At 48.2% G+C, this 25,151-nt stretch overlaps 1 protein-coding gene across 2 annotated transcripts in view; it reads right to left on the minus strand.

Moving 5' to 3' along the window:
- Positions 1-25,151, minus strand: part of Sh3pxd2a (SH3 and PX domains 2A) — a 215,985-nt gene that overhangs the window by 141,271 nt on the left and 49,563 nt on the right. For both annotated transcript variants that reach the window (XM_076835002.2, XM_076835000.2), the window contains exon 3: positions 5,886-5,961. In XM_076835002.2, the coding sequence (XP_076691117.1) occupies positions 5,886-5,961 (76 nt within the window). The remainder of the gene's footprint in view (positions 1-5,885; positions 5,962-25,151) is intronic.

A 25,151-nucleotide genomic window follows, 5' to 3' on the forward strand; every position in this document is an offset into this window, starting at 1 on the left:
GAAAGGCCTTTGCTTTGCATTATCTTTTCAAAGGTGTTTGCAAAAGGGGTGTCTTACCCTACAGCAAACAGCAGGTTTGCTTCCTGCCCATTATAAGAGATATGGGGTCCCTAAGATCTGGGTTTCTTGCTTATAATGTAACCCACCTTATGAAAAAGGCATTGATCTGAGCCCACTGTGTCACACCTGTGGAACCTGAAGGCATTGGGAACTGAGACACATGTGAGGATGTTCATGCTGGTTATTGTGCTGGGATAAAGTCTTTCGTTTCTGACCCCAGGGTCTTTTGTTTTCTTTGGCACCTGTGAAATCATGGCAAGCTAACTTAATTGGCTTACAAATTGGTAAAAATCTCAGACTTTTCACAGTGTTTGACAGTGCTGTTCTTTTATCTAATGATTGAGGTCAAGGTGACTGTCCAATCTCTAAACTCTATGTCTGCCCTGTTTCCAGAAAAATCTGGAGAAGTTCCAATTCTAAAAATGAATGTAAACTAGATTTGAAAAAAAAAAAAAGAATTACTTATAAAAGAAAGTGTTTTTTTGCTTTGCAACAGGATTTCTCACATGCCTCTTTTTAAATAGAATAGCACTGAGGACACCTACAAGATGATATGATTTGTCCCAAAGAGCTGAATTTATATAGAAGATTCAGGAATAAGCTCTCATGGAAAACAAATTTTACCTGCACCTTTTGTTATTGTTGTTGTTGGAGGTGGGGAAAGCCAAGCAGTATGGCCCGAGAGTGAAGCTTCTTGGAGGGTAGTCTCAGGCAATGGCCTCCTTCCTCAAGGCCAGATGGCATGCTTGTTTAAAGGCACTCCACCTTCTTAACATAAAAGTCAGTCACTCAGCTCTGTGGGTCCAGCTAATTGAGTTGTGCCAATATCAATTTCCTGGTTTGATAACATACTGTAGTTACGTAAGATGTTACCATTGGCAGGAGGGATGCGATGGTGGAAAGTGAGTTGACCTCTCCCCCTCTCTTGCTTTCTTGTGTTTCTTTTTTGCGATACTGGAGATTGAACCCAGGGATACTCTATCACTGAGTTATACCCCAGCCCTTTTCCCTCTCATGCTTTTTAGTTTTTATTTGGACGGACCCTTGCTAAGTTGCCCAGGTTGGCATCAAATTTGCAATCTTCTGCCCCAGCCTCCCAAGTCGCTAGAAGTACAGTGTGTACCACCATGCCCAGCTCGATCTCTCTTTAAAATGGGAACAATGCCCTACAGTATGGAGGTGGAATGTAGTGTGCCTAGCATTTTTGCAACATTTGGTTTCTAGGATTATTTCAAAATAAAAAGTTAAAAATGCATATGATTTAGGAAACCAAATAACCAATCTTTGTTAGTGCTCTGGCCTTATTTGTAATCATATTAAAATAATAATACTCTGAGTTTTAAGAAAAAAATCAATTACTTCGTGCTAGTGATCTCAACTACTCAATGAATGAGAAAGCCCTTACAGGTCACCTAAGGCCACCTGAGGTTCAGGCTACTTCCTTGCCTCACACAGGGCACTCCCGATGCTCATGATGGCAATGACAGCTGGGGGAGGGACTGCTGGGTGCAATGTCTCGGGTCCCTAAACTGGGAGGTGTGGAGGCCAGAGGGAAGGGTAAAGGCAGAACTTAGTGGAGGCTGGCTGTGACAATTCCCCCCTGGCCAAGGGAAGACCCAGGACATGGCAAGAACAGCACCTACCATGTGTCTAGCCCATGACAGAAGTGTGAAAGAAGTAGACAAGGGCCTTGTCTCAAAGGGAGGCCACAAAGGTCAGCCACGGAGATAGGTGTCACATAACACAGGTTTGGAGGCCAGGCCCGGAGGGGTTCCTTCCATCTCTGGCATCCACTGTCACTCCCAAGGTGGGCACGTCCTGGAGTCACTCTTCCTACTACGAAACCCACATGAGTTTTCCCCCTGAGTAAGCCTTGCTGGAGAACTGCCTGCCCCACGTGGGCACCCTAACTCTCCTTGGCCTTCCCATGGGCACTGCAGACTGGAAATTCCAATACGGTCTTCAGCCAGTCAGAAAATCAGTTCTAGCACTGGTGAAAATAATTGAGTGTCCTTCCAAAAGAAGTCCCCCTACAACTCTTATGTCAGATCTGATTGACATGAAAATGTCAATAATTGGACTGGCCCCTGGACCCCCTGTAGGCCCCAAGCCCTGCCTCTACTAGTGTCACTGCACAACACCCAAGAGCTAATGGGCCTCATCATGTCTTTGTTCAGGTGGCTCAGAACAGAGCAGTTGGACTGAGACTCCAAACACCTACAGACACCTCCCAGGAAGCAGAAATGCTCATCACATCCCAGCACCTCTATAGCCCAAACTGAGACCCTCTGGGAAATAATGCATGCTCTGTTTCCTCTGCTTGGATTTTCCATCCCCTGAAATTCCAGCTGAGGCAAAGGGCTGACAGAGCTGTCCCCAGGGCTTCCTGCTAAGCTTCCCTAGGGTGGCAAGAGAGTTTGCATTCGCTGGGTTCTGCTGAGTCCTTGCTGCCAGAGGTGAGCCTAGGGGAATTGGCAGGTGACCTCAGATACCATCCCCCAAGGCAGGGAGGTGGAAACAGCCTCAAAGGGGTGTCGGGTGACACAGCAGACACTGAGAGATTACCAGAGAGTGTCACTGCTAAAGTCACACAGCTGCCTCATTTCTCAGAGATGTATCCTCAGTCATTGGGAGCCACCGTGCCTATACTTCATATCCCCCAGGGCAGACAAGGGATGAACAATATGTCCTTCAGATGGGTCAACTCTATGCCCTGGCCCCAGTGGGATCAGAAGGAGTCTGGGCTTAGCTGCCCCTACCTCTCTGCCTCACTTCTTCCCCTGCTCTGTCCTGCTTGCCTCCCTGCTGTGGGAAACTCACAGGCGAGAGCACCCTCTCAAAAATCACTTGCAGATCCATGTTCCTCACTGACCTTCACTTATATCCTCCCTCTGAGGACTCCCTTTGATATAGCAGGTGGGGTGGGGTGGGAGTCCTCATGGTTCCCAGCCTGGTTCTGATTGTGTTGGGCTCTTTTGCCCCAATCCTTTCCCTTCACATTCAAAGTGAGGAATGAGTACAGTAGGAAGGGGGTAAGGTGGATTCCCGTGAGCAGGAGGAAGTCCCGGGACCTGGGATGGGGCTTGGAAGCTCTGGGATGGGTTCCAAATGGCCAGCAATGGCATTCTGAAGTCCTGGAGAATGAAAGAGCAAAGGACAGGAGTTCAAGGGAGAACACTAGTGTGGGAGGGCTGAGAGGGAGCCAAGCCAGGACGAGGGAGACTTTTCTTTTGGAGACGTGGAGTCAACCTCACTCCCCTTGACAATACCTCCACTATTCACAGTCACCTGTATTTGGGGGCTGGAAGGTGTTCCATGCTTGACTTTTCTCAGCAGGTGGGATGAGGTGGGGGCAGGTAACTTTACCAACAGCTGCCATTTGTTGAGCGTTGACTATGGGACTGTGCTAAGTGCTTCACGTGAATTCTCTTAATCCATACTCCAGTCCTTTAGAGCAAACTGAACTTTGAATAGAGCCTGAGTCTCACAGTAGCCATTGGGTGATTGTCCCTCCAGGCCAGCCTGCGTGGAAGGAGCCTTGGTCCCAATGTCAGGTCTAAGAGTTCTGGTGTTGGCTATGCCTCCTGGCTTTGTGCTTTGTGCAAGTCTATTAGCATCCCTTGGCCTCGATTTTCTGGCAAAATGGGACAGTAACCTTACTGGGAGGATCAAATAAGATTATACATGACTGTGTGGTATGAAACACCAGGTGTGTGAGGCATTGGTAATAAGGGCTGGCATTCATTTGGCACCTACTTGGGGTCAGCCACAGTTCTAAGCACTTGAGATGCACTGATTCATTTCATCTTATACAACAGTGTCACAAAGTAGATATTGGTATCACCCCCATTTCTCAAATGAGGAAACTAAGGCATAGAGAGTTTAATACAACAAGTAACTGCCAGAGCCAGGGGTCCAGGGCTGACCCCTATACATGGGACTGGGTGGCAGCTCTACAAAGCTGTGCCCTTTGCCCCACGCTCCAACCCCACTAGACTCCAGGGGTCAGATCCGGGAACCCCTTCCAGGGAGGCCTTTGCTGACCTCCTCATCTCACAGTGAGTTCTCTGAGCTCCAGTCCTTTCACACTCACAATTGCATGATGGGATAGGGCCACATCCTGCATTATATGGTTCTCTGATTATGGAGATGGTCTTATCTTGCACCATATTGAGGGTTCCTTAGATGAAAATCTCCCCTTACTGGCCAGGCCAGCCCTGCCCCTCCTAAACAGCTCACTGGCTGACAGCAAGGAGCTTTTTCCCTTGGAGCTACTGCCAAGGAAGAAGTGGAAGAAACAGCCCATTCTTGAGCAAAAGGGTAGCCTTCATGGCCCAAGGCCAGGTTCACCACCGCACTGCAACAGGGAACCACCCTGTCCTCCTGTTACCTCTAGGACACTTATGCCCACAGCATCCCAGCTGGGCCCCCACTTCCAGGTGAACAGAGTATGCAGACTGCTGGAGGAGCATCTAAAGTTGTTGTGGACCTAGATATTGGCTATTCCAAATTCCCTTGGGATTCAGTATGAAGCCAAATGAGGCAAGAAAGTCAGCCTATAGCAACTTGGAGGCCAGGAACAGAGAAGCCATATTCTGCCTCTGTGGAAGGAGGAGGCCAGGGGTGAGAAACCTACATGCTTATTTCTGGTCTTCAGAAACTATGGGGTTTAGATGTTCCTCCTTTATAGCTAATTCTCTCCAGTTCTAGCACAAGTCTCTGAGGACAGGCAGTGGCATATGCTCTGGCCTTTTGATGCTTTGGAAGATGGGGGTGAGTAAGGACATCCTTCACAGGGGGGGCCACTCTGTGGCTCCCAAGTCTGTTTTCAAGTCAACAAGTAGGTACTGACTGTGGGCTGGGAGTGTGTCTAGAGCTAAGGATTGTCCTGGTGGCTGGCTTAGTTGGGGGGTCCATGGCCAGCATTAACCCAAAGGGAGGGAAGCTTCCCAGGAAACCCAAGCCCAGTGGCCTGGGGACAGGTAGAAGCCCAGGGGAGCCATAAAGGCAGTATTATCCACTAGTTTTAGTGCAGAGACCAGGTGTGGTATAAGGGACCTGAGTTCACGCCTCAGTTCTGCCACCTCTACGGCAGTTACTTAACCCCTCTGAACCCTCAAATCGTCCTCTCTTTGGGGAAATGATAATACCCACCTTGGTGGGAATATCTGTACATGAAAACAAATAGAGAAGCACTCTGTAATTACACTGCAGGTCTGCACAAACCTAAGGCATCGTAGTAATAGCAGGCCAGGCACACCTGAGACATCTTCCTCTAAATTACACGACATAATCAGTTGTCTGAAACAGTCCAAATTGATGTTGTGGTTAATGTCCTGGCTCTTTACGGCCAGACAGAGTTGGGTTCAAATCCTGTCTCTCTCAGAATATAGGGATGTTGTATGAGTGTGTAAGGACTTGTGAGGCCTTCCGGAGCTCAGATCTGAGGAGTGTGCTCAGTTTGAGGTGACCTACAACTGGAATGGGAGGCAGTAGGAACAGTTCTGCCTACAGTTCCTCTTCCTTTCCTAGAATTTGGCCTCTAGGTGCCTGTTATGAAAAGGAAGCCAAACTCCAAGAGCCTGAGAAACTCCTCAGAGGCTACAAGCCGGAGGTCAGCAGACATAGGACTAGAATGGCTGGAGAAGCCACTTGGAAGACAGTGGCCTTCAAAATCAGGGGCTTCCGGATCCCCTGGGGATGATTAATGTGCAGATTTATAGGCCAAACCCACATGGTTTTTCTGGCTTAGCAGCTGACCTCTTGACCTACAAGTGCCCTTCTCAAAGTCACCTTCAGCCCCTTGGGGGGCCACCTGAGCTTACCTGGGAGGAAGGGTATGATCCTTTGCTTGGGGTCCTTCTGGCCTCCTTCTATGGGGAATTTATCCAGAAGCTGCATCTAAGGAAGCAGACAGACAGAGAGACGGGATTCAGAAGACTAGACTGCCCTCACGCCCCTTCCCCACCCCACCCCACTCCACTGCCCACGGCGCTCACATGGATGAGTGACGCTTGAAATCCCTCATTTCACAGACGATTAACAAACCACATGGGGCATGAGAGGGATGAGGCCAGGGCTCTCCATGCATCAAAGAGGGTGTCTGAATAGTCTCGGGAAGGGGGAGGTATCTGGAGACACCCAGAGTAGCGAGGCTGGGCCAGGGACCTGCAGCCCTTCAGGCAAGACTGGGGTTGCCAGATGCTTCTTTGGGCTCAGTTCTTTCTTTCTTCATCTGCGGGTGAATCCTTTAGCCACCGGCCATCCCAAACTCTCCTGGGCCAGGATGGAGGAAGGCCCCACCTGGTGCTTCAGACAGACCACCCACCTTCTAAAACTGCTCTGCAGAAACAGACCCAGATGTTATTTTAATTGCAAAACCAAATCTATCTCATTGTCCCCACTGCTGGAAGACCCCTTCCTCCGCTTCATCCCCTCCTACCCTGAGATTGCTACTGTTTTTCTAGGGACATACCCACTGGAAGAGTTTCCAGGAGAAACACTATTTTTTTTTCTTTAGCTATTCTGGGCTGAAATTCTGTGTAAACTGGAAAAACACACAGGAGGCAGGGCTCCTGTGTGTGCAGTTGATCTCAGTTCTAAGGCACAGGCAGGAAATGCAGCCAGAATCTAGTCTTGCTGCCCCAGCTGTGTGACCCTAAGCAAGGCAGGGAACCTTCCTTCCTCAGCTGAGCCCTGGGTACCATCCTTGGTAGAATGAGAGGATCAGTCACATGGTATCTAAAGTCCATTCATTCTTCCATTCCTTCAAATCTTTACTGAGCCCATATTTAGAGTACTAGGCACCAAAGAAAGAAGCTAGGGTCCAGGGATATAGCTCGGTGGCAGAATGCTGGTCAAGCACAGATGAGGATCTGGGTGGCATCCCCAGTACAGCAAAAAGAAAAAAGCCAATGTTTTCCCTCAGGGAGTTTACATTCTAGTGGAAAAGGACAAATGAAAAGGAAATAGGTCATGTCAGGAGAGATACATGCAATGAAAAAAAGTGAAGTAGGGTAAGGCACTGGAGCAAGATCAGGGTTGTTACTTCATCTGCAGTGGTGAGGAAGTCCTTATGAATCCAGAAGCAATTTAGCAGAGACCCACAGGAGCAGAGGAAGCAAGCCACTCTGGAGGGGGAGGATGTTTCAGGAAAGAAGAACAGGAAGGCAAAGAGCCGGAAAACACCAATGTGGCTAGTGTGGCGTGACCAGGGCAGAGGGACAAGCAACCAGAGGCAGGATGGGCTAGAATGTAGAAGGCCTTGCAGGCTATGAAGACTCAAGAGTTCATCCTGATGCAAGGGGAAGTCCTGAAGTTTTTGTGCAGAAGAGAGACACGAGCTGATCCATGTTTTGAAAAGGTAGCTCCAGCCCCAGTGTAGAGAATAGGCCAGTGGACGGAAGCCAGAAGACCAATTAGGAGCCTACTGACACCAGTGAGGCACCACTTCAAGGTGTTAGCACTGCAGGTGAAGGAGGTCCTAGGCTAGGCTGTATGTGTGTGCACCTCTGTCCATCTGTCCATTTGTGTGTCCAGCTCTACACAAGATTTCAGGATTGTCTCTTGCACAATCATTACGTGATATGCATAAAGCCCTTGTATGAAAGGGGGTGGGAGAATTGGTGGATTCCATTCAAAACAAGACAGAGACTGCACCATGATTAACTTTCACTTCCCTGAATACAGATGGCTATTTAGCAAAAGCAAGCTCATGAGTTTTTCATGTTGTAACTTCAAATCTCAAACATTTAATAATCCCCTGCTACATGTAAATATAGCCATTGGGCTATAACTCTATACACTGTACTTAGTTTTTTTTTCCCTTAATTAATACATTTTCAAACAAATTCTGCTAACTAGAACTCCAATTTTCTCTTTCCTGTTTGCCTTGCTCATATTCTATTTTTATACATTTCATTTCTGTATTACATAAGAAATTCATGCTCACTGAGGGAAAAAACTAGAAATTACAGAAGCAGCGGGTGGTCGAAAAAAGGAAAGAGAATCACTCATAGTCTCTCTCCCTGAAAAGGCAGCATTAATATCGAGGGCTACGTATATTCTTTCCAGGCATTCTTCCATGCATGTAATTTATGAAATGAACACGTCGATGCTTTTACATTACACAATGAACATTTTTTCCATGTCAATGTACATTTCCATATCAGCATTCTCAATCATGACATGGAATTTCAATGTTTGCGTTGTTTATTTACCTACTCCCCTACTGTTGGATATTTAGGTTGTTTCTGACTTTCCGCTAACTGTATACAACATTAGATTGAACAACTTGTCCGTGGATCTCTGCACACTTCCTTTAGACCAACATATTTTTTTTGAAAAAAAAAAATTTTTTTTTTGTTTTATCTTGTATTCTATGCGTATTTTATAAATAAATGCCTTAAATGTTTTCCAGACCACTGAGAATAAATAGATGGATAACTATTATGTGTGGGCCAGGCCTGAGGCCTTCAAGCAACAGTTCCATAAGGTCTCTGAGGAGGAGGCAGAGACATCTGAGGAGTAATGTAGGCCCAGGGGCATGCCCAGGTATGAAGTGATCTTGCCTTTACCTGTACCACTTCTCTCCCCAAACAGGGTGACCAGCTGCACCACAACAAGCTGTGGCACCTTGCCCAAGTGGCTGTCTCTCTCCAGAGCTTACAGGAGGTAAAGTATAGAAACTTAAATTTCCCTCCAGCTCTGCTATATACATTTTCTCTGACTCCTACGTTTTGCTTTCAGACTCACACTGTCGCTAACTGAGAATGTGGTGCTGAAAGGAGTGGGCGGGGCAGGTGACATTCACGAATCATGTCTTTCCTCCCCAAACACTGACATATACTGACATATGCCTTGTAGGTGCCAGGCCCTCTATTAGAAATAAGTCCAATCCCAGCGCTGGCATCAAGGGGCTCCTGCAGCCCAGGGCTGCGGGACATGCATGCAAAGTGCTGGCAGCAGTGAGAAGGCTGGTTCTGTGGGCCTGGGCAGGGCCCTGGGCCTCGTTTCTCGCCAGCTTGCAGGTGCTGTTGAAGCTGCTGGGCCACACTCTTAGCAGTAAAGCTCCACAGCGCTACTGTCCACATGACAGCCCCTGGCCACTAGTGGCACTGAGCACTTAGAACGAGACTGGTCCAAAATGAGATGTGCTGCATGTGTCAACTATACACTGGATTTCCAAGGCTTAGCAAATGTGAAATGTGAAAGAATTTTGTGCTGATTGCATGTTGATAATTTAGATCAATCAGGATATAAATAAAATTATTTAAATAATTTATTTCACCAGTTCCTTTTTATGTCTTTAAGCAGCTACTAGAAATTTTTAAATTACATACGTGGCTCTTTCTGTTGGACACTGCTGCTCTAGAGCATGATGGCTCTCGGAATGTGCGGTGATGTCTCTGCTCACCTAATTTGCATGGGGGCTCGTTGTTTAAAAATGCAAGTTCCCGGGCCCCGCCTGGAAGCATGTGAACCTTTGATCCGGTGCTAGAGACAGACCAGGAAAGTCCAGCATGGGAGCTGAAGGGAGAGGTCAGGGGAGGCTTCCTGGAGGAGGCAAGTGACAGTCACAACCTGTGTCTTCCTAGTCAAAGGGCAGTCTGAATTCCCTCACTGGGTTCCTGTGCCTCCTGGAAGGAAGGGTCATGTGACAGCCTGGCAAAAAAGTAGGCAGATTGGATTTTCCTCCACAAGGCCTCCTGAGGGGTGCTTTGCAGCAGCCTCTCACCTACCTTTTCTTTCAATGGCAGATTTTCCTCATCCTGCACCTCTGGTTCCATCTAGCCCTCTCCTCCCCTCCTACTCCCAGGCCAACATAAGCCCATCCATTGAGACTCCTGGATCAACCAGTCCACTCCAGGGATGTGAGCCCCTAGCTGGCCTGCTTCCTACCTCTGGTCCTCAGGAGCCCAGTCCAGCCCTGTCACCTATTCCTACCATCATGGCTAAGCCAGCAGGACCTTGGTGTTGGCCCTCCCCATCAGTCTTCCCTAGAGCCCACTGGCCATGGGAGAAGGAAGTCCAGCTAACCAGCTGCCAGTGACAGTTTCTCTGCCCACAGGTCACCTTTCAAAGAAAGCAAATTCCCTGGCTCTGATTCCACAACAAACCAAATAAAAGCACCCAGCCAAGCTGCTTCTGTGTAGCCACAGCAGAGCTGCACCATGCAGCCTCTTGGCCCACAAGATGGCGGATAGTGGGCAGTGGGACCATGCTTGACACACAGTGCAAATGTTGCCCCTTCTGGGTGACCAGGAAGACAGCACAGTGGGTTCTTTGACCTGGTCAGTGGCTGATGTGCAGGGTTAGGTTCCACAGATAAAACAACTGCATGAAAGCTGAGTTGAGGGGGCTGTCTGCTGGAGGCTCCCGACTGGGCCTTCCAACTGGGCCTTCGTGAGGAAGCCTGGGTGCGTGGGTAGTGAGGAAGGAAGACTCCGCCCAGCAGGGAGCTCTGCGGCCACCTTTTCAGGCAGGAAGTGGAGTCTCCCAGCAAGGCCCTTACTCAGGCTGGAAGAAAAACAGATCCCATTGCCAGGATCCTTTTTGGAGTGAGGCGTCCGGCTAATGGAGCCCCTTGCAATTTCTCAGAGTGGGGAGGAGACCAGCTGTTTACCTAAGGGGTGGATGGTGTGAGAGATGCAGGACAGTTCGGCTCCAGGAGCTGGTTCCAGCCAGAGAAAGCTGATTGGCAGCTCTCCTCGGCAGGGCTCTACAGCAATAAACACAGGGAGAGGAGGGTGGGCCCTGGCCCAGCTGGGGCACATCTGTAACCCAAGAGGCCCACTCCTAGCCTGCAGAGAGGGTGGAGTTCCCAGAGACTTCAGCCTTGGTGCCCTAGTCTCCAACCTTAATCCCTGTGACCCTCTACATCAGGAACAAGGGAACATTACAAGAAGATGGTGGGTTCCCTGACCTAAAAATTCCCCTTAAAAAGGGACAAGGCCACCCAATCTCCGAGGAACCAAGAGAGATCTAGGAAACCTCAGAATTCATCTGTCCACTCACTGAGCACTCAGCAGTCCCTGTGTTAGATGCTGGGGACACATCAGTGAGCATCACAGAGGCAGGCGACAGCAATAATCAGAGATGCTTTTCTTAAAGTGCTCACCCCTTGAGGCTTAAATGCACTTCCCTGTTCTCTTCTCTTCTTTTATGACCTTACAAGTGACACTGACTTTAAGAAGTCTTCCTTTTTGAATCCCAGCAGCCCTTCTGCTTTTCACACCCTACCTCACCACATCAGGTGGTCTCCTGGGATTTGCTCCTTAGTACAAGTTCATCCCATTGCCCAGAGGAAGCACCCTCCTTCACCCTTAATGGTCTTGGCTCCCTTGTTGAGCCAATCTGATATGAAGATATAGAAATACCAGATCTGTAAGGGACTGATTAGCACCTCCACAGCGATATCAGCAAATCCTAACTTTGGGGAAGAGTGAGTTGAGTGAAATTCTCTTTTCAAATTAAATCCAACATCAAACCTCAATACCTAATTTCTTTGGGTATAGATATCCTATCACTTCAGAACAATTTGCTGAAAAGAATCTGTTTCCCATTGAATTAATTACCTTAATGCCTTTGTAAAAAATAAATACATATATGAGGTTCTATTTCTGAACTTTATGCTATTATATATATACATATATATATAAATCTATATGTATATACATATAGATTTATATATAACATATATATTATATAAATGAACACTTTTCAGGTAGAGGCCAATGATTGACATATCTAACTATCTAGATATATCTATCTATCTGCTCCTTGGATGCCATGGGCTGAGAAGGATATCTACCTACAGATATATAGATAGATATTGGTATAATCAATCATATGGAATATCTTGACACCACACCATTCTTTCTTGATCCTGTAGATTCTAGTAAGCATGTCTACAGCTGTTATGTCGATACTTTTAATAAGTATCGAGATCAAACTTCTTCTGCTGCTTTTTCAAAATCAATTTGGTCATTCCCCCCTCAAGACTCAGGCCCTGAAATTGAGAGGGGACCCAATCCAGACTCCAAAGTCCTTAATAAGTTAAAGAAGTCTCCCTTGGCCATTCTTAATGTTTTGGACATGAGATGTCCCCTGAAAAATGCATGTTAGACAATATAGAAATGTTCAGAGATGAAATGATTAGATTATGAGAGCTATAACCTGATCAGTGGATTGATCCATTTAATGGATTAATAATTTGAATAGACTACTGAGTGGGAACTGTAGGCAAGTGGGGTGTGGCTGGAGGAAGTAGATCACTTGGGACATGCTCTTGGGGATTGTATTTTGTCCCTGGTTCCTCACTCTCTCTGCTCCTTGGCTGCCATGAACTAAGAAGCTTTCCTCAATCACACTCTTCCACCATCTTGTTCTGCCTCATCTCTGGCAATAGAGCCAGCCAACTATGGACTGAACCCATGAAACTGTGAGCCCAAAATCACCTTGTCTTCCTTAAGTTGTTCCTGTCAGGCATTCTGGTTACAGTGACAAATGCTGACTAACAGCCATTTCTGGAAAACATGCAAACCTTCACCACTTCAAATCCCTTCCCTATTAGCCTTTACCTAGGATGTTCCATGTACTGCACCAGCAGTATTCAGGAGTATGAATCATGGTCCAGGATCTGATTGGGAGCTGGGATACCCACATGTGCAATAAGGCATTTACCTGGTATAAGATGAGTGTCAACCTGCTGACAAGCTATGGGGAGGTGGGGGATCAATGCAGCCAGGTGAACAAAGTGAATGGGAAAACAGAGGTGGGCCCAGAATAAAGGGGAACTGGCAAGAAGGGAGGAAGGCACCCCAGAGGGAGGAATGGCAAGCATAAAGGCTGTGGGAATACCATAGCTGCTGCAGCAAGCAGTCAGATGGGATTAAACAGACTCATTCATGAATTCCACAAAGTGCTGCCATGGGTCAGGGAAAAAAGTGGGATCCAGGGTGGAGGCTCCAGATCATTTATTCCAGAGATTTGGAGATGAGCACACAGTTGGCATCAGTGCTGGGTAAGGGCAGATGCCTGGCATGCCGCTCACAGAGGTTGTGGGGAGGGCATCCTGAAGCAGCACTGGAAATGAGAATGTATGGAGAAAAAAGTCCTTTATAGAAGTCAGTTGGAGGATGGTGTTGCATGTGGTTAGAGTCTTTGGGGTGGGGGATGGGCAGGTGAGATGCCCCAGCCTGACAGAGTAGGGTCTGGGGACGCAGAGCTGCCTGCTTCCCAAGACCAGGTGAGAATCTGATCCATTCCCTTGCATATTTTAGCTTCCAGAGGCCACCGTGTTCCTTGACTTGTGGCCCCTTCCTCTGTCTTCAAATCATATGTGTATCAGGGTGTGTGTGGTCTGACTATATTAGTTTGCCAGGGTCATTATAACAAAGTACCACAAAATAGGTGGTTTAAATGATACAAGTTTATTGTCTCACAGTTCTGGAGGCTGGAAATCAGAGACCAGGAGATTTGCAGAGCTGATTCCTTCTCAGAGCTGTGAGGGAGACTCTGGTCCACAACTCCCCACGAGTTTCTGGTAGTTGCCAGCAACCTCTGCTGCATCGTGGGCTTGTAGAAGCATCACCCTGATCTCTGCCTTTGTCTTCACATGGAGATCTCTGTGGGTGCCTGACTGTGTCTGAATGTCCCTTTTTAATAGGGACACCAGCCATAGCACATTAGGGGTCCACCCTACTCCAAGATGACCTCACCTCAACTAATTATATCTGCAAAGACTCTGTTTCCAAATAAGATCACATCCCAAGGTATAGGGGCTTAGGATTTCAATATGTGAATTTGGCGGATGGCATATAACCCTTCGGTCCCCAACATTAACACACTTCTTAAATGACATATAACTGCTGGGCTGCAATGAGGCATGACTCTAGTCCCAGCCATCTGGGAGGCTGAGGCTGGAGAATCCTAAGTTTCAGGCCAGCCTGGGCAATTTAGGGCAAGCTTGTCTCAAAATAAAATGTAAAAAGGTTTGGAGATGAAGCTCAGTAGTAGACCATGTGTCTAGCATGTTTAAGGTCCTGGGTTCAATTCCCAGTAAAAGAAAAAACAAGAAAGGAAGGGAGGGAGGGAAGAAGGAAGGAAGAGAGGAAGGAAGGAAGGAAGGAAGTCAGTCCAGGACATCACTTCTAAAAGGGAATGCTTCTAACCATATTCTTCCAAAGTCTCTTCTTCCTGCACTCACAGTGATGCTTGCACAACATTTTAGAAAATGTGAAGAACAGTAAATAGTGCGGAGCTAGGCAGATCCGGGCCAACCGGACACCTCATCTGTAGAATGGGGACAGTGAGAGAACACGCCGGGGAGGGTGGGAGGGAGGATGAAGCGAGATGATGTGTGTAAAGTGCTTGGCGCAGAGCCTGGCACTAAGTGCTCTGTACACATCAGCTATTATTGTCACTCTTGTGTCATTGTCACTCTTGTTATACCAGATTGTGTCCCTAATGCCAGGGAAAGTGCTTAGGAGGCTATAACCATGTGATCAGGGAGGCAACAGGGAGACCGTGAAGGACAAATGGGCTTGGGAGGGATCTTGGCCAGGCCCAGGCTGGCTCTGAGCATCTAGAGGCCCCGGGGGAGCTGCCCAGATGGTGTGCGTGGGCCAGGCGTGGGGCGGAGCCCTCTGGCTTTTCCAGCGGCTCGTCAGGGGTGGGGGAGGCCAGGATGTTTAACATTCAACATGGTGCAGCCTGGGCTAACAGCCTGCCACAGGCAGGGAGACACACACGGAGGGAAGAAACCAATACCTTTATTCTGGGGCACCTCCTTAAACCTGAGGATGCCCCTCCCTGATGCCCAGAATGTGCCCAAACAGGCTGGCTTCCCTTGCCTCACTTAAATCACCACAGTGTGTCCATTCCACCTGCTGACCAACGGCCTTTGTGCAGGAAAAAGAGCACTGGATTGAAGTCAAGAGAGGAGGGCTTCAGTTCCAGCCCGCCAAGGACGTACTGGGAAACTGAGGCAAGTGACTTGGACTCTCTGGGTGACAGAAGCCCCACCTGTGAAATACTTGTTCTGCCTGTATCCATGGGCGTAGTGAAGATCCAAGGAGAAGACACTCGAGAAAGTGCTGCCAAATGCCAAGTGCGATTATTCCTACTTATTCTTTGAGCCTCAGTCCACTCATCTGCAAAATCTCTTAGCACTACTCTACCATTATTAGTATCCTAGCTAGTCTTATAACGCTGGAGCTCTGAGGTCAGAATTCCAGCTTATTCCTTTGCTACATGATTGTGGCCATGTCACCTTTTTCTCATCTGTAAAAAGGTGAGTAAAAACAGCACCACATCGTGGTGTGTGGATTACACGAAGTAGTACAGGTGATCAGGTGCCCCTGGCTTACTCTCAATGCTTGATAAATTTAAAACAGGAGTTTTAAAATGAAGAAATCCCATGGTATCATCTCATTTCTGATGCTGGCATTGTCCCTTTCTGCTTTCAAGGAGCTGCCCAGAGCTATTGGCCAGCCCACCACTCCTTCCCTAGGGTCCTTCACCTGTAACTTCACAGCCCTTCCCTTCCTACGGCTCTTGAGTTTTGACCCAAGGTGACGGCCCTTGTGTAACCTCAGCTCCCCTTGGCCAAGAGGAAAGGGCACGATGCCAGGGCAGCCAATCATCTAGAGAGCTAGGAACCAAGAGTGCCAGGCCAGGGGCTCCGGCCAGTCAGCTCTGAGCCCGCTCTGGGATGAACGAGTAGAGCTTCCCCAGGACACACACGCACCTGAGATGCAGTTTCCTACTACGGAATCAGAAATGCACCCACCTCCTCCCAGCACCCCAGTGTGTGGCCTGGCTACTTGCTGCTCCTCTTCCTTTCACCCTGGAAGGTCTCAGGGCCTCAGGAGCTCGGTGCTACAGCAGGGTGGGTGTGTGCTGGGCGGCTCCGACTGAGGGGAAGAACTTGGACTTCCTGCTCTGGGAAACAGGGAGCCTCTGGAGGCTGCTGAGCAGAGGAGGAAGAGTGTGAAAGTAGAATTCTAGAAAGACACATCCGGCCAGCACATAGGCTAAAGAGTGGTGAAAGAGACATCTGGGACAGACGGCCAGAGGAACCTTGGTGCCAGGCCAGAGTGTGGGTGGTGACACTCCCCCAGTGGAAATGAGCTCTGCCTGGACAGGCATTATTGTTCCGTCAGGGTCCTGGCGGGGTCGCCCAGTTTCTTCCTCAGGGTCTCCAGCTATTCCCTAACCCTGCCTGGAGACCCCTCCCAAGGTTCCTAGACTACCTCCCGGGGCTGCCTGACATTTCTCCCTCCCACACGAATCTCAAGGGCCAAAAGGGGGGGAGGCCCTGAAGAAGGGGGACGAGGAAAGGAAGAGAACAGGCTTGAGCCTCCTTCCAGCCAAACCATATGCTTGGCCTCAGTTCTGCTCCACTCTGCTCATTCTCCAAATGGCCCAGAAATGTGGTCCCCAAATTGCCCTGGCCTTCATGGGATCAAAGTTAGTCCCAAATCAGTTTTGAATAAAGAAATGACACATTTTGGCAGAAATGCGGCCAAAACAGACCCTTGGTGGTCTCCTCAGGCTGAGGCTGCTGTTCAAGGCAGTGAGATTTCAGGCCTGATCCTCAATGTGCCTTCCTGATGGGAAGAGAGGCCAAGCAGGTGGCATCTGAATGACAAGCCTCCCTCCCTCCCATGTCCAAGCATTTCCATTACCCATTTTTTTTTTTTCTCAAATGGGTCAAGGTACTTGCAGACTTTTTTTGTTTTTGAGACAGTATCTTACTATGTTGCCCAGACTGGTCTCCAACTCCTGGGCTCAAGCAATCCTCCTGCCTCAGTCTATAGCTCAGGAATAGCAAGGACTACGGATGAGTGCCACCACACCTGGCTGAGGTACTTCCAGGCTTTAAAGCTCCCTCCCCACAAAGTTCCTTCCTTCCTCCTGTAAAAGGAAAAATTTTTTAAAAAAGTGGGTCCTGTTTCAAAATAAAAAATAAAAAGGGCTGGGGATGTATCTCAGTGATAAAGCAGCCCTGGGTTCAATCCCCACTTCAGAAAAAAAAAAAGCTGAAGAAGGTAGAGATCAGAGATTAAGAGCAGAGTCCCTCTCTTCCCTCTGCTCTTGTGCTGCCAGCATGGAGCCCTCGATTCCCAAGAGCTTGCTGGGGAGCTTGGGAAGAGCCTTGGAGTAGCTATTGGAGCCAGCTTGGGAGTAGCCTTGGAGCCGGAGGTCAGTACCAACATTCCCAGTACCCCACCTAACTAGGACACAAGAGCAGTTGGGCTGTCGCAGAACCTGGGAAGGGTCATACTCTGTGCCGTCAGGTAGACCCAGAAAGCTGCAGCAGGATATGCATTTTTGAGCCTCCTACACAATCTTCTTAAAACTTGGGCATTTTGGCCCAGTCTCTCTGCTTTGGTCCCCGCCCGCCCCTTTGTACTGCTGAATGAAGGGAGGAACAGGCCCAGCCAGCACCCCTCAGGGGCACACGCAGAGGAGTTCCCTCTACCCTTCTACTGGGGATTCCTCCTCAAACTGCTCAAGTGGGGAGGGAGGCCCTGGGAATCTCAGGACAAAACAAGCCTGTCTCCTTGGGGAGTGAGCCAGCCAGCCTTCAGAGAGCTGCCCACAGTGGGAAGAATGGCCAGTTTGTCACATGCTGAGCCACACTCTGCAGACATCTCCAGCCCATGCACCAGCCCCACACTTCCCGTTTGGTTTGGGTTTTCTTTTTGAAGTATATCTGAATGTGGTCCATTAGTCTCATGGACTCCATTGCCCAATCCTAGCCTCCTCCCCAGCCCTCCAGCCAGCACTGAGCTACCAGATAAAAGCTGGGTACCAGATAAAGGCTTCCTAAAATTTTCAGATAAAGTCAGTCCCTGGCTGGCGTGGAGGCCTGTCTCCAAGCATACTTTTACTGCAGGTTCAAGGTGCCCAGGAACCTCTGGTGACTGGGGACATGTTCCTCTGGTCCAGGCTGGGTAGACACTGGTCACAGGGGGAATCTGGAGCCCTTTCCTTCTTCAGAAAGGCTAAGACCCCCCCACACAACTCACACTGATGCTTCACAGCTGCTCGGGGTAGATGGCAAAGGTTTCCTGTGCCTTGTCTCTTTAAAATCACAACCATTCTGAGGTAGATTCTGTAATGACAGCCATTTTGCAGGTAAAATGGTAGAAACTCCTGGAAGTTAGGTAATCCCTCAGTCACAAAACTGGTAAGAGGTGGGACTAAGGCCCAAATGCAAGTAAGACTGATGGCACCACCTGAGTTTTCCCTTTGCAAGGGACTGCCCCACTTGGGAAGTTGGGGATTAGGCACCGGGAACTCATAAGCCCTTTTGAAGAGTTACAGTGGAGGTCTCTGGAGATCTGAAATCTTTTCTTTGGCTGCAGCTAAACTGATCACATAAAGGAAGCATCTCTAATTCTCCAGCGACTCCCACCGTGGTCTGATTTAAACAAGCCTCCCTGAGACCCGGTGATTGCAGACCTTAAATTCACCCAGGGGCCGAGGTCCAGTGTGGGGTGGTGGGTTGCTGATGAGGGGAATCAATGCAGCTCCCATTCCCCAGGGGCCCTGCTGGTGGTAGACCACCTCCCAGAGGGATGAACAAACTCTGTCTTCCCTCAGAAGAGCCCACACCTCAGGCTCCTGCAGCTCACTCTGGCTGGCCCACATGCCTATTGCCATAGAAGTCAAAGCAAAAGCAAGCTGACTGGTGCCATCGCCAGTGGGAGGTGGGCAGTCCAGGATGCCAAGGCCCATGTCACACTGCATGCTATCTGCCACAGCACGCAGGCCTGATGGCGCGGTCTACACTAGGGCTCGATCCTCTCTGGGGCAACACCCACTGGGCATTCAGCCTGCCCAGACTCTTCCACCAGCTGACAGCTCCTGTCCAGACTAGGGCCACCGGCCTGCCTCTTCCTCTTGAGGTCCCTAGTACAAGCACAGTGCCAGGCACTTAGCTGGCACGCCTCCACAGATGCCAGGATCGACATGAAATTCCTCCTGGCAGGAAGGGACCGACTTGATCAGCTAAAGCTTTGGGGTGTGCAACACACACACACACACACACACACACATGCACATACACACGCACACACACGTCACTCACCTGGCCACCAAAGACATTCCTTCCCGTCATTCTCCAGTTTGGAGAAGGCGCACTGTCCCCCTAAGCACTTTCCATCCAACTTCCCATTGCTTATCCAAAGAGGGGTGGATGAGGACCCGGTGAGGACAGAGCTGAGTTTTCTAGGTCGGGCCTTTGGGCCTAAGACCAGAGCAGGAGGAGGTGACCAAGGCAGCAACTGCATTCCACAGCCTTCCTGACGTGACACCCAAACACGCCCTGGTATGACACCTTCTACCAGGAAAACAAGGTGCGCAACTCCCAGGAGTCACAGGGTGGTGCAAGCTGACTCACGCTGCCCCTGGCGGGGCTGAGGTTTTACTGTCCGACAAGGAAGGAGTCTATGGCGGTGGGCAGGCAGAGGGGCTGCGCTCCAGGCAGTGCCCATGCCTGAGGGAGCTGTGTGGACCTTTCTGGGAGCTAGAGAGTTCTTCTGTTCTTGGCACAGGCAACTTCTCTCTGGGGAGGGAGAATGGTCCCTGACCCCTCACCAGGAGCTCTCTCTGTGATGCAGCAGGAGCTTCCTGCCCTCCTCACCCCAAAACCAGAAAGGCTTCTGGGTGGGCTAGAAACTCAGATGGAAATGAACTAGAACCTAGAGCACTCAGCTGTCACTTGCTGGTCCCATCATTTTGGACACATCACTTCTCTGTGGGGGTCTCATTTTTTCATTTGTCCAGTAACAGAAAGGAGCTAGCTCAGAGGGTGGTCAATCAGTCTCACCCCAAAAGGCCATTGCCAACTGACAGGTGGTGACTCACTGAAGTTTTTTCTTTCTTCTCTTTTCCTTTTTTAGCACTAGAGATTGAACTCAGGGGTGCTTTTCTAAGCTATATCCCCAGCCCTTTTTGTTTTTTATTTTTTGAGACAGGGTCTCACTAAGTTGCTTAGGACCTCCCTAAATTGTTCAGGCTGGCCTTGAATTTGTAATTCTCCTGCCTCAACCACCTGAGTCACTGGGATTACAGGCATACGCCACCACTCCCAGCTTGGTTTAGTGTTTTAGAAAGATTCTGAGATGATGTGTGGGCTCATGGTGGATTAATAATATCTGCCATGGGCATAGGTTGGGAGATTTACCATGAGCAATGAAAGATGTCTGCAGTGGGCATGACGAACATGTGACACAAATGGTGGTAGATGACCTCTAAGGGCCTCTGGTTGTAAAACTCACAGTTCTACATGATTCCCTAATGGACATGGTTAACATTGTTTTGTGACAAGCATGTACCTTTCATAACTGTGGTATTTGCACATAGCCCTCATTCAAAAGACTTCCAAAAATTTAGAGTGCCATGGCTTAATACCTGCAGGATACTCCAGCTGCTCTTCTGACTTCCCCTGTCTGTGAAGGAGCTGCCCTTTGCAAGGAAGGAAAAAATCCTAGTCTGACCTCAGAGAGATGTTGAGGGGTGGCAAAGGGAAGAGAAGGCTTCTGACTTCCCAGCGCACACCAGAGGGACTTCTCTGACAGGGCTTTACATCTGTTAGGAACAGACACAGCTGAACTGCTGAGCCATAAGAAGTGTGCACCTGGATCTGATGCACACAGGTACCCAAAAGGAGCTCACAGATCATGTATGGAAAAGCCTGATTCCTGAGCATGCCTGCAGGACCGGGAGAATGCCACAACTCTAGACTGTGAGAGGGCTGGACAAGCTCCTCTGTACTCTTTATACCCACAGGCTCTGTGTGGCTGGCCCTGTATAGAGGTTCTTAGGGCCTGAGCTCACCTACTGCTTGTTTCCCTTCTGCACAGATGTGCAGAGCCCCCCAGATACTCGTGCCTGCTGCCTCTGTCCCCTCCCCTCTCTCCATCTGTTCAGAGCCAGTCCCTGAATTGCCCTAGATTTGAGAGGCCCCACCTGTAAAAAAAGGGTCTTTCCAAACTCACAGAGCTGCAAAACTACACAAGAGGCTGCAGATGCCATGTGCTTAGAGGAGAAAAGTAAACCCAACTTTCCCCAATGCCTCCAGTTGAACACTATGAAACCCCAAGACGAAAACTCGTGGTAAGCAGCTTTCCCATCCTGAGCCTACCTCCAGGGACCAGGTGACCCAGCCCTCTCCTCCTATCATGCCACAGCCCTTCCCAGCCCTGGCATGTTGTCCCCCAGAGAAGACCTGCCCAAGGGGTACATAGCAGGAAAGAAACTAGGGTTCACCTTCAGTCCCAGGGGTGAGAGGAAGGGGAGCGCCTGGAAGAGGAGCCACCCCCCACCCCCCGCCGGGGGAGGAAAGCCAGTTATGGAATTCCTGTGTACCAACAGAAGCCCCAAAGGGCTCCCCTGGAATCCCTCTGTGTCATCAGGCATTTGAAAGATGTCTCCCTCTTTCCAAGAGCAAGGAAAAGCTGCCAGCCAATAATTACTTTTTAAAAAATAGTGTTTTCTTAATAACATTGCTGGGAGGAAATGGGATGGAGATTACAGTATGAAGGCAGACCACGCTATCTGGCGAAAGTGAAGTCTATGTTAATGGAGCACAGGAAGAAACCTTTGTCTCCAGATGGTGTGGGGACTCTCTGGCTGTTTCCCCTTAGAGTTAAGTTTCTGAGGTCCTAACCGGAATGTTTCAGCTTCCCTCATTTTTCTAAGGGCTTACTTCACAGGGATCGTTTCATTTCATTCTTTCTATTACACCCTATGAGGCAGGTATTTTTATTGGACCCATTATAAGCATGGGAAAACTGAGGCACAGAGAGGTTAAATAACTCATCAAAGGTTATACAGTTAGTAAGGGCTGGAGCTGGTCTTGGAATCCAGCCACCCTGGTCCTAGAGCACATGCCCTAACCACTGTGCTCTCTACCGTTACCTGATTCACTGTAGTTTCATCCTGACACAAGAACTGTTGCCAAAGGGCTTCTTGCTCTATATTTAGCTCAGGGATTTTAAGCAATACTTCAAGACAAGATTCTAGTTTGACGAGATAATTTGGACAAGTCTGAGGGGTTGGTTCTAATGAGATCTAACCAGTTATATTCTACTGAAATGATCCAGAATGATAATCCAGGAAAAGTAAGGCAATATGCTTTTAATAATTAATTCCATTTTCTTTCTCTTACTAGATATGCTTCTAATGTCTACTTTTTAACCTGTATTTTATGTCCTATTTTATTGTAATGACCACAAGTGATATATTTTTTTAAATATTTTTTTAGCTGTAGATGGACACAATATCTTTAATTTTATGTATTTGTATGTGGTGCTGAGGATCAAACCCATGGCCTCATGCATGCAAGGCAGCACTCTACCACTGAGCCACAACCCTGGCCCCACAAGTGATATATATTTTATTTTAGATTTCCCACTTCCCTTGCCTTGCCTCAAAGCTAACTTTTCTTTTTCTTTTTTTTTTTTTTTCTTGTGGCACAGGAGATTTAACCCAGGACTTAGAACATGCTAGGCAAGCACTTTAGTCCTTTTTATTTTATTTTGAGAGAGTCTCACAAAGTTTCCCAGGCTGGCCTCAAACTTTGGATCCTCTTGCCTCAGCCTCTTGAGTAGCTGCCCCAGGATGATAGGTGTGTGCCACCATGCCAATAGTTAACTCTTCAGTTATTAACTATTAATGTTACAAATATCACATGAGGGCAGTTTTCTTTTTTGAAACAGCAAAACCTTCCAAATGAGGCTAAGGTTCTCCTTTAACCAATCTCTCCCTCAACTCATGTACCCTAGCCCCCATCTAGAGATAATGGTAACCAACCTTCTAGATCTCTTAATGTATCTGCAAAAGAAATGTCTTACTGTTATTGTTGTTTGAATAATTGCCATCATCCTGTAAATATAGTCTTGAAACTTTCAATTTTTCATTCATTGACATTTCTTGGGGATTCTTCCATGGAACTGAGATCAATCACATTTGTTTTGACCATGGAACTAAGCCGTCTGAGAATACCGCAGTTGGCTTTTGGATGGTCATTTGTTTCTTCTGTGGATCGTCATTTGTTTCCCATTGTCATCATGTCAAAGAACAGGAGGTTCTCTGAGCCCTCCTGGGACTGGGACTGACCTCAGTCAAGGTCAATGTTCTCTTCTGTGTAAGCAATCACAATGGGCCACAGCACACCCCAATGCTGGGTTGGAGCTACCACATCTGCACAGAGGGTGTCAGAACCCCTTTGGCATAAAATCATTTTTGGAACTGGCTAAGTTACCTCCCCAGGATTTGACCCCTTGCCTCTCATCTAGGGTCAATGATCTAGAACATGTTCCCTAAAAGGCAGAGATCTGCAGGAGAGGAGAAATCTTCTTGCTCTCAGGTTGATTCCTGCCACACACCAGGATCACCCCAGTTGGAAATCAGCTGAGGTCCACTCTGGACCACAAACTGAAATAAAATTCATAAATTTCATAAATAAAAAATCAATAAAGATTTTTACCTGTAAAGAGAAAGATTTAGAATAAGAATTCTTCTGATTCTAAAAATGCAACAATCCCATAAATATCCATAAGTTATATCACACCCACACCCACATCCAAACCCACATCCATCCAATGCTGGGTATTAGCGATTCAGGGAATATAGCTTTGCTCACTCATCATTAGTCAGGCTATTCAAGAGCTGGAAAGTGAGTCTCACCCTGGGGTGGCTACGTGGGCAGCGTCTGGAGCAATGAATAAGGAAGAGAGATAAAAGCTCTTCAAAATAGGTTAAGTCCTTCAGAGCAAACGAGCAGACCTGAACAGCTCTCTTGACTCTGTCTTCCAAGTGGTGCAGGGGGAGCTGAGGGCCTCTCCCAGCTCTGATCAAATATTGACCCAGTGCACTTGCTGGCCAGGGTTCAGAGTAAAGGACCAGCAGCACCATGGAGCCAATGTTTGCAGAGAAATTACTGCAACCCAATGTCTTGTAGGTCAGGCTGTGAAACAACCCCCGATAGAGCCAGGGCTTCAGAGAGCCTTCCGGTCCTTCCTCAGAGGACCAGGTCATGGGGAAGCCACTTAAAGTAAAGGACCTGTACAAGGAAATTGACAGAGAGGGGGAAATATGGTTCAGCTGCCAATGAGAAGGCAACTTAAAGGGCATCTGTGGCCCCTCACCCTCCTCCTCCTCCCCTTAATGCAAGACAGCCCCCTTATAACCAAACAGGCCTCAAGGTTAGGCCCTGTCCTGCCCAGCTCTCTCTGGGACAGCTCCTTTCCCTGGTCCCACAGGGTGAAGTGGGGAGTTATTTTTAGAAATCAAGAGCTTCACCTCTTCCCTGTTTTCAACTTGACATCTGAAATGCTCTTGAAGTCCTCTCTGGAAACTGACCTGGTTCTCTGGAAACTGAGGTGTATGGAATTGCTGAAATGCTCTATTGATGGGGAAAATCATGCAGGACATAGTCACCCTCTTCTTGCTGAGGCCCTAGAAGATTTTAGCAGGTAATATGAGGAAGGCCTGGCAGGGCTGCTGAGCACTCTGGGTTAGGCATGAAGCCAGACAGAGCCTGTTGTATATAAGACAGTCTACAGCAGCACAGCCCTACAGAACTTTCTGTGATGATAGGAACATCCATCTGCTCAACACAGAGCCACTAGCCACTGTGGCTACTAAGTACTCATAGTGTGGCAAGTACAGTCAAGGGACTAAAATTTTAATTTCATTTTTAAATTTTAAAATTAATGTAAATTTAAAGAGCCACATGTGGCTAGTGGCTATAGCATTAGTCTCAAAGCTTTGGCACCTGGGGCACGTGTGTGCTCATGCATTTGTCTGGGGAAAGAATCTTCTTGGAAGCACAAAAGAATTCCAGATCTCAAAAGTAAAATCAGATAAAATACCTCATCAATCTGTGAGATAAAACTCACTTCCTCAAGGAAGCCTGCTACAAGCCCAGAGTATAAAGTTTCCTTGTCATATGTCTGTGGCACCTTCTCTGCACATCTAAAAGAGTGTAAATTATTATTTGCCTTTTTAAAAGCAGAATCTGACTTTGCCCACTAAACTATGAGTCCTATGGAATCAGGAACCAGATCAGT

The sequence above is a fragment of the Callospermophilus lateralis genome, chromosome 15 (genome assembly GCF_048772815.1).
Source record: "Callospermophilus lateralis isolate mCalLat2 chromosome 15, mCalLat2.hap1, whole genome shotgun sequence".
Classification (NCBI taxonomy): domain Eukaryota; kingdom Metazoa; phylum Chordata; class Mammalia; order Rodentia; family Sciuridae; genus Callospermophilus; species Callospermophilus lateralis.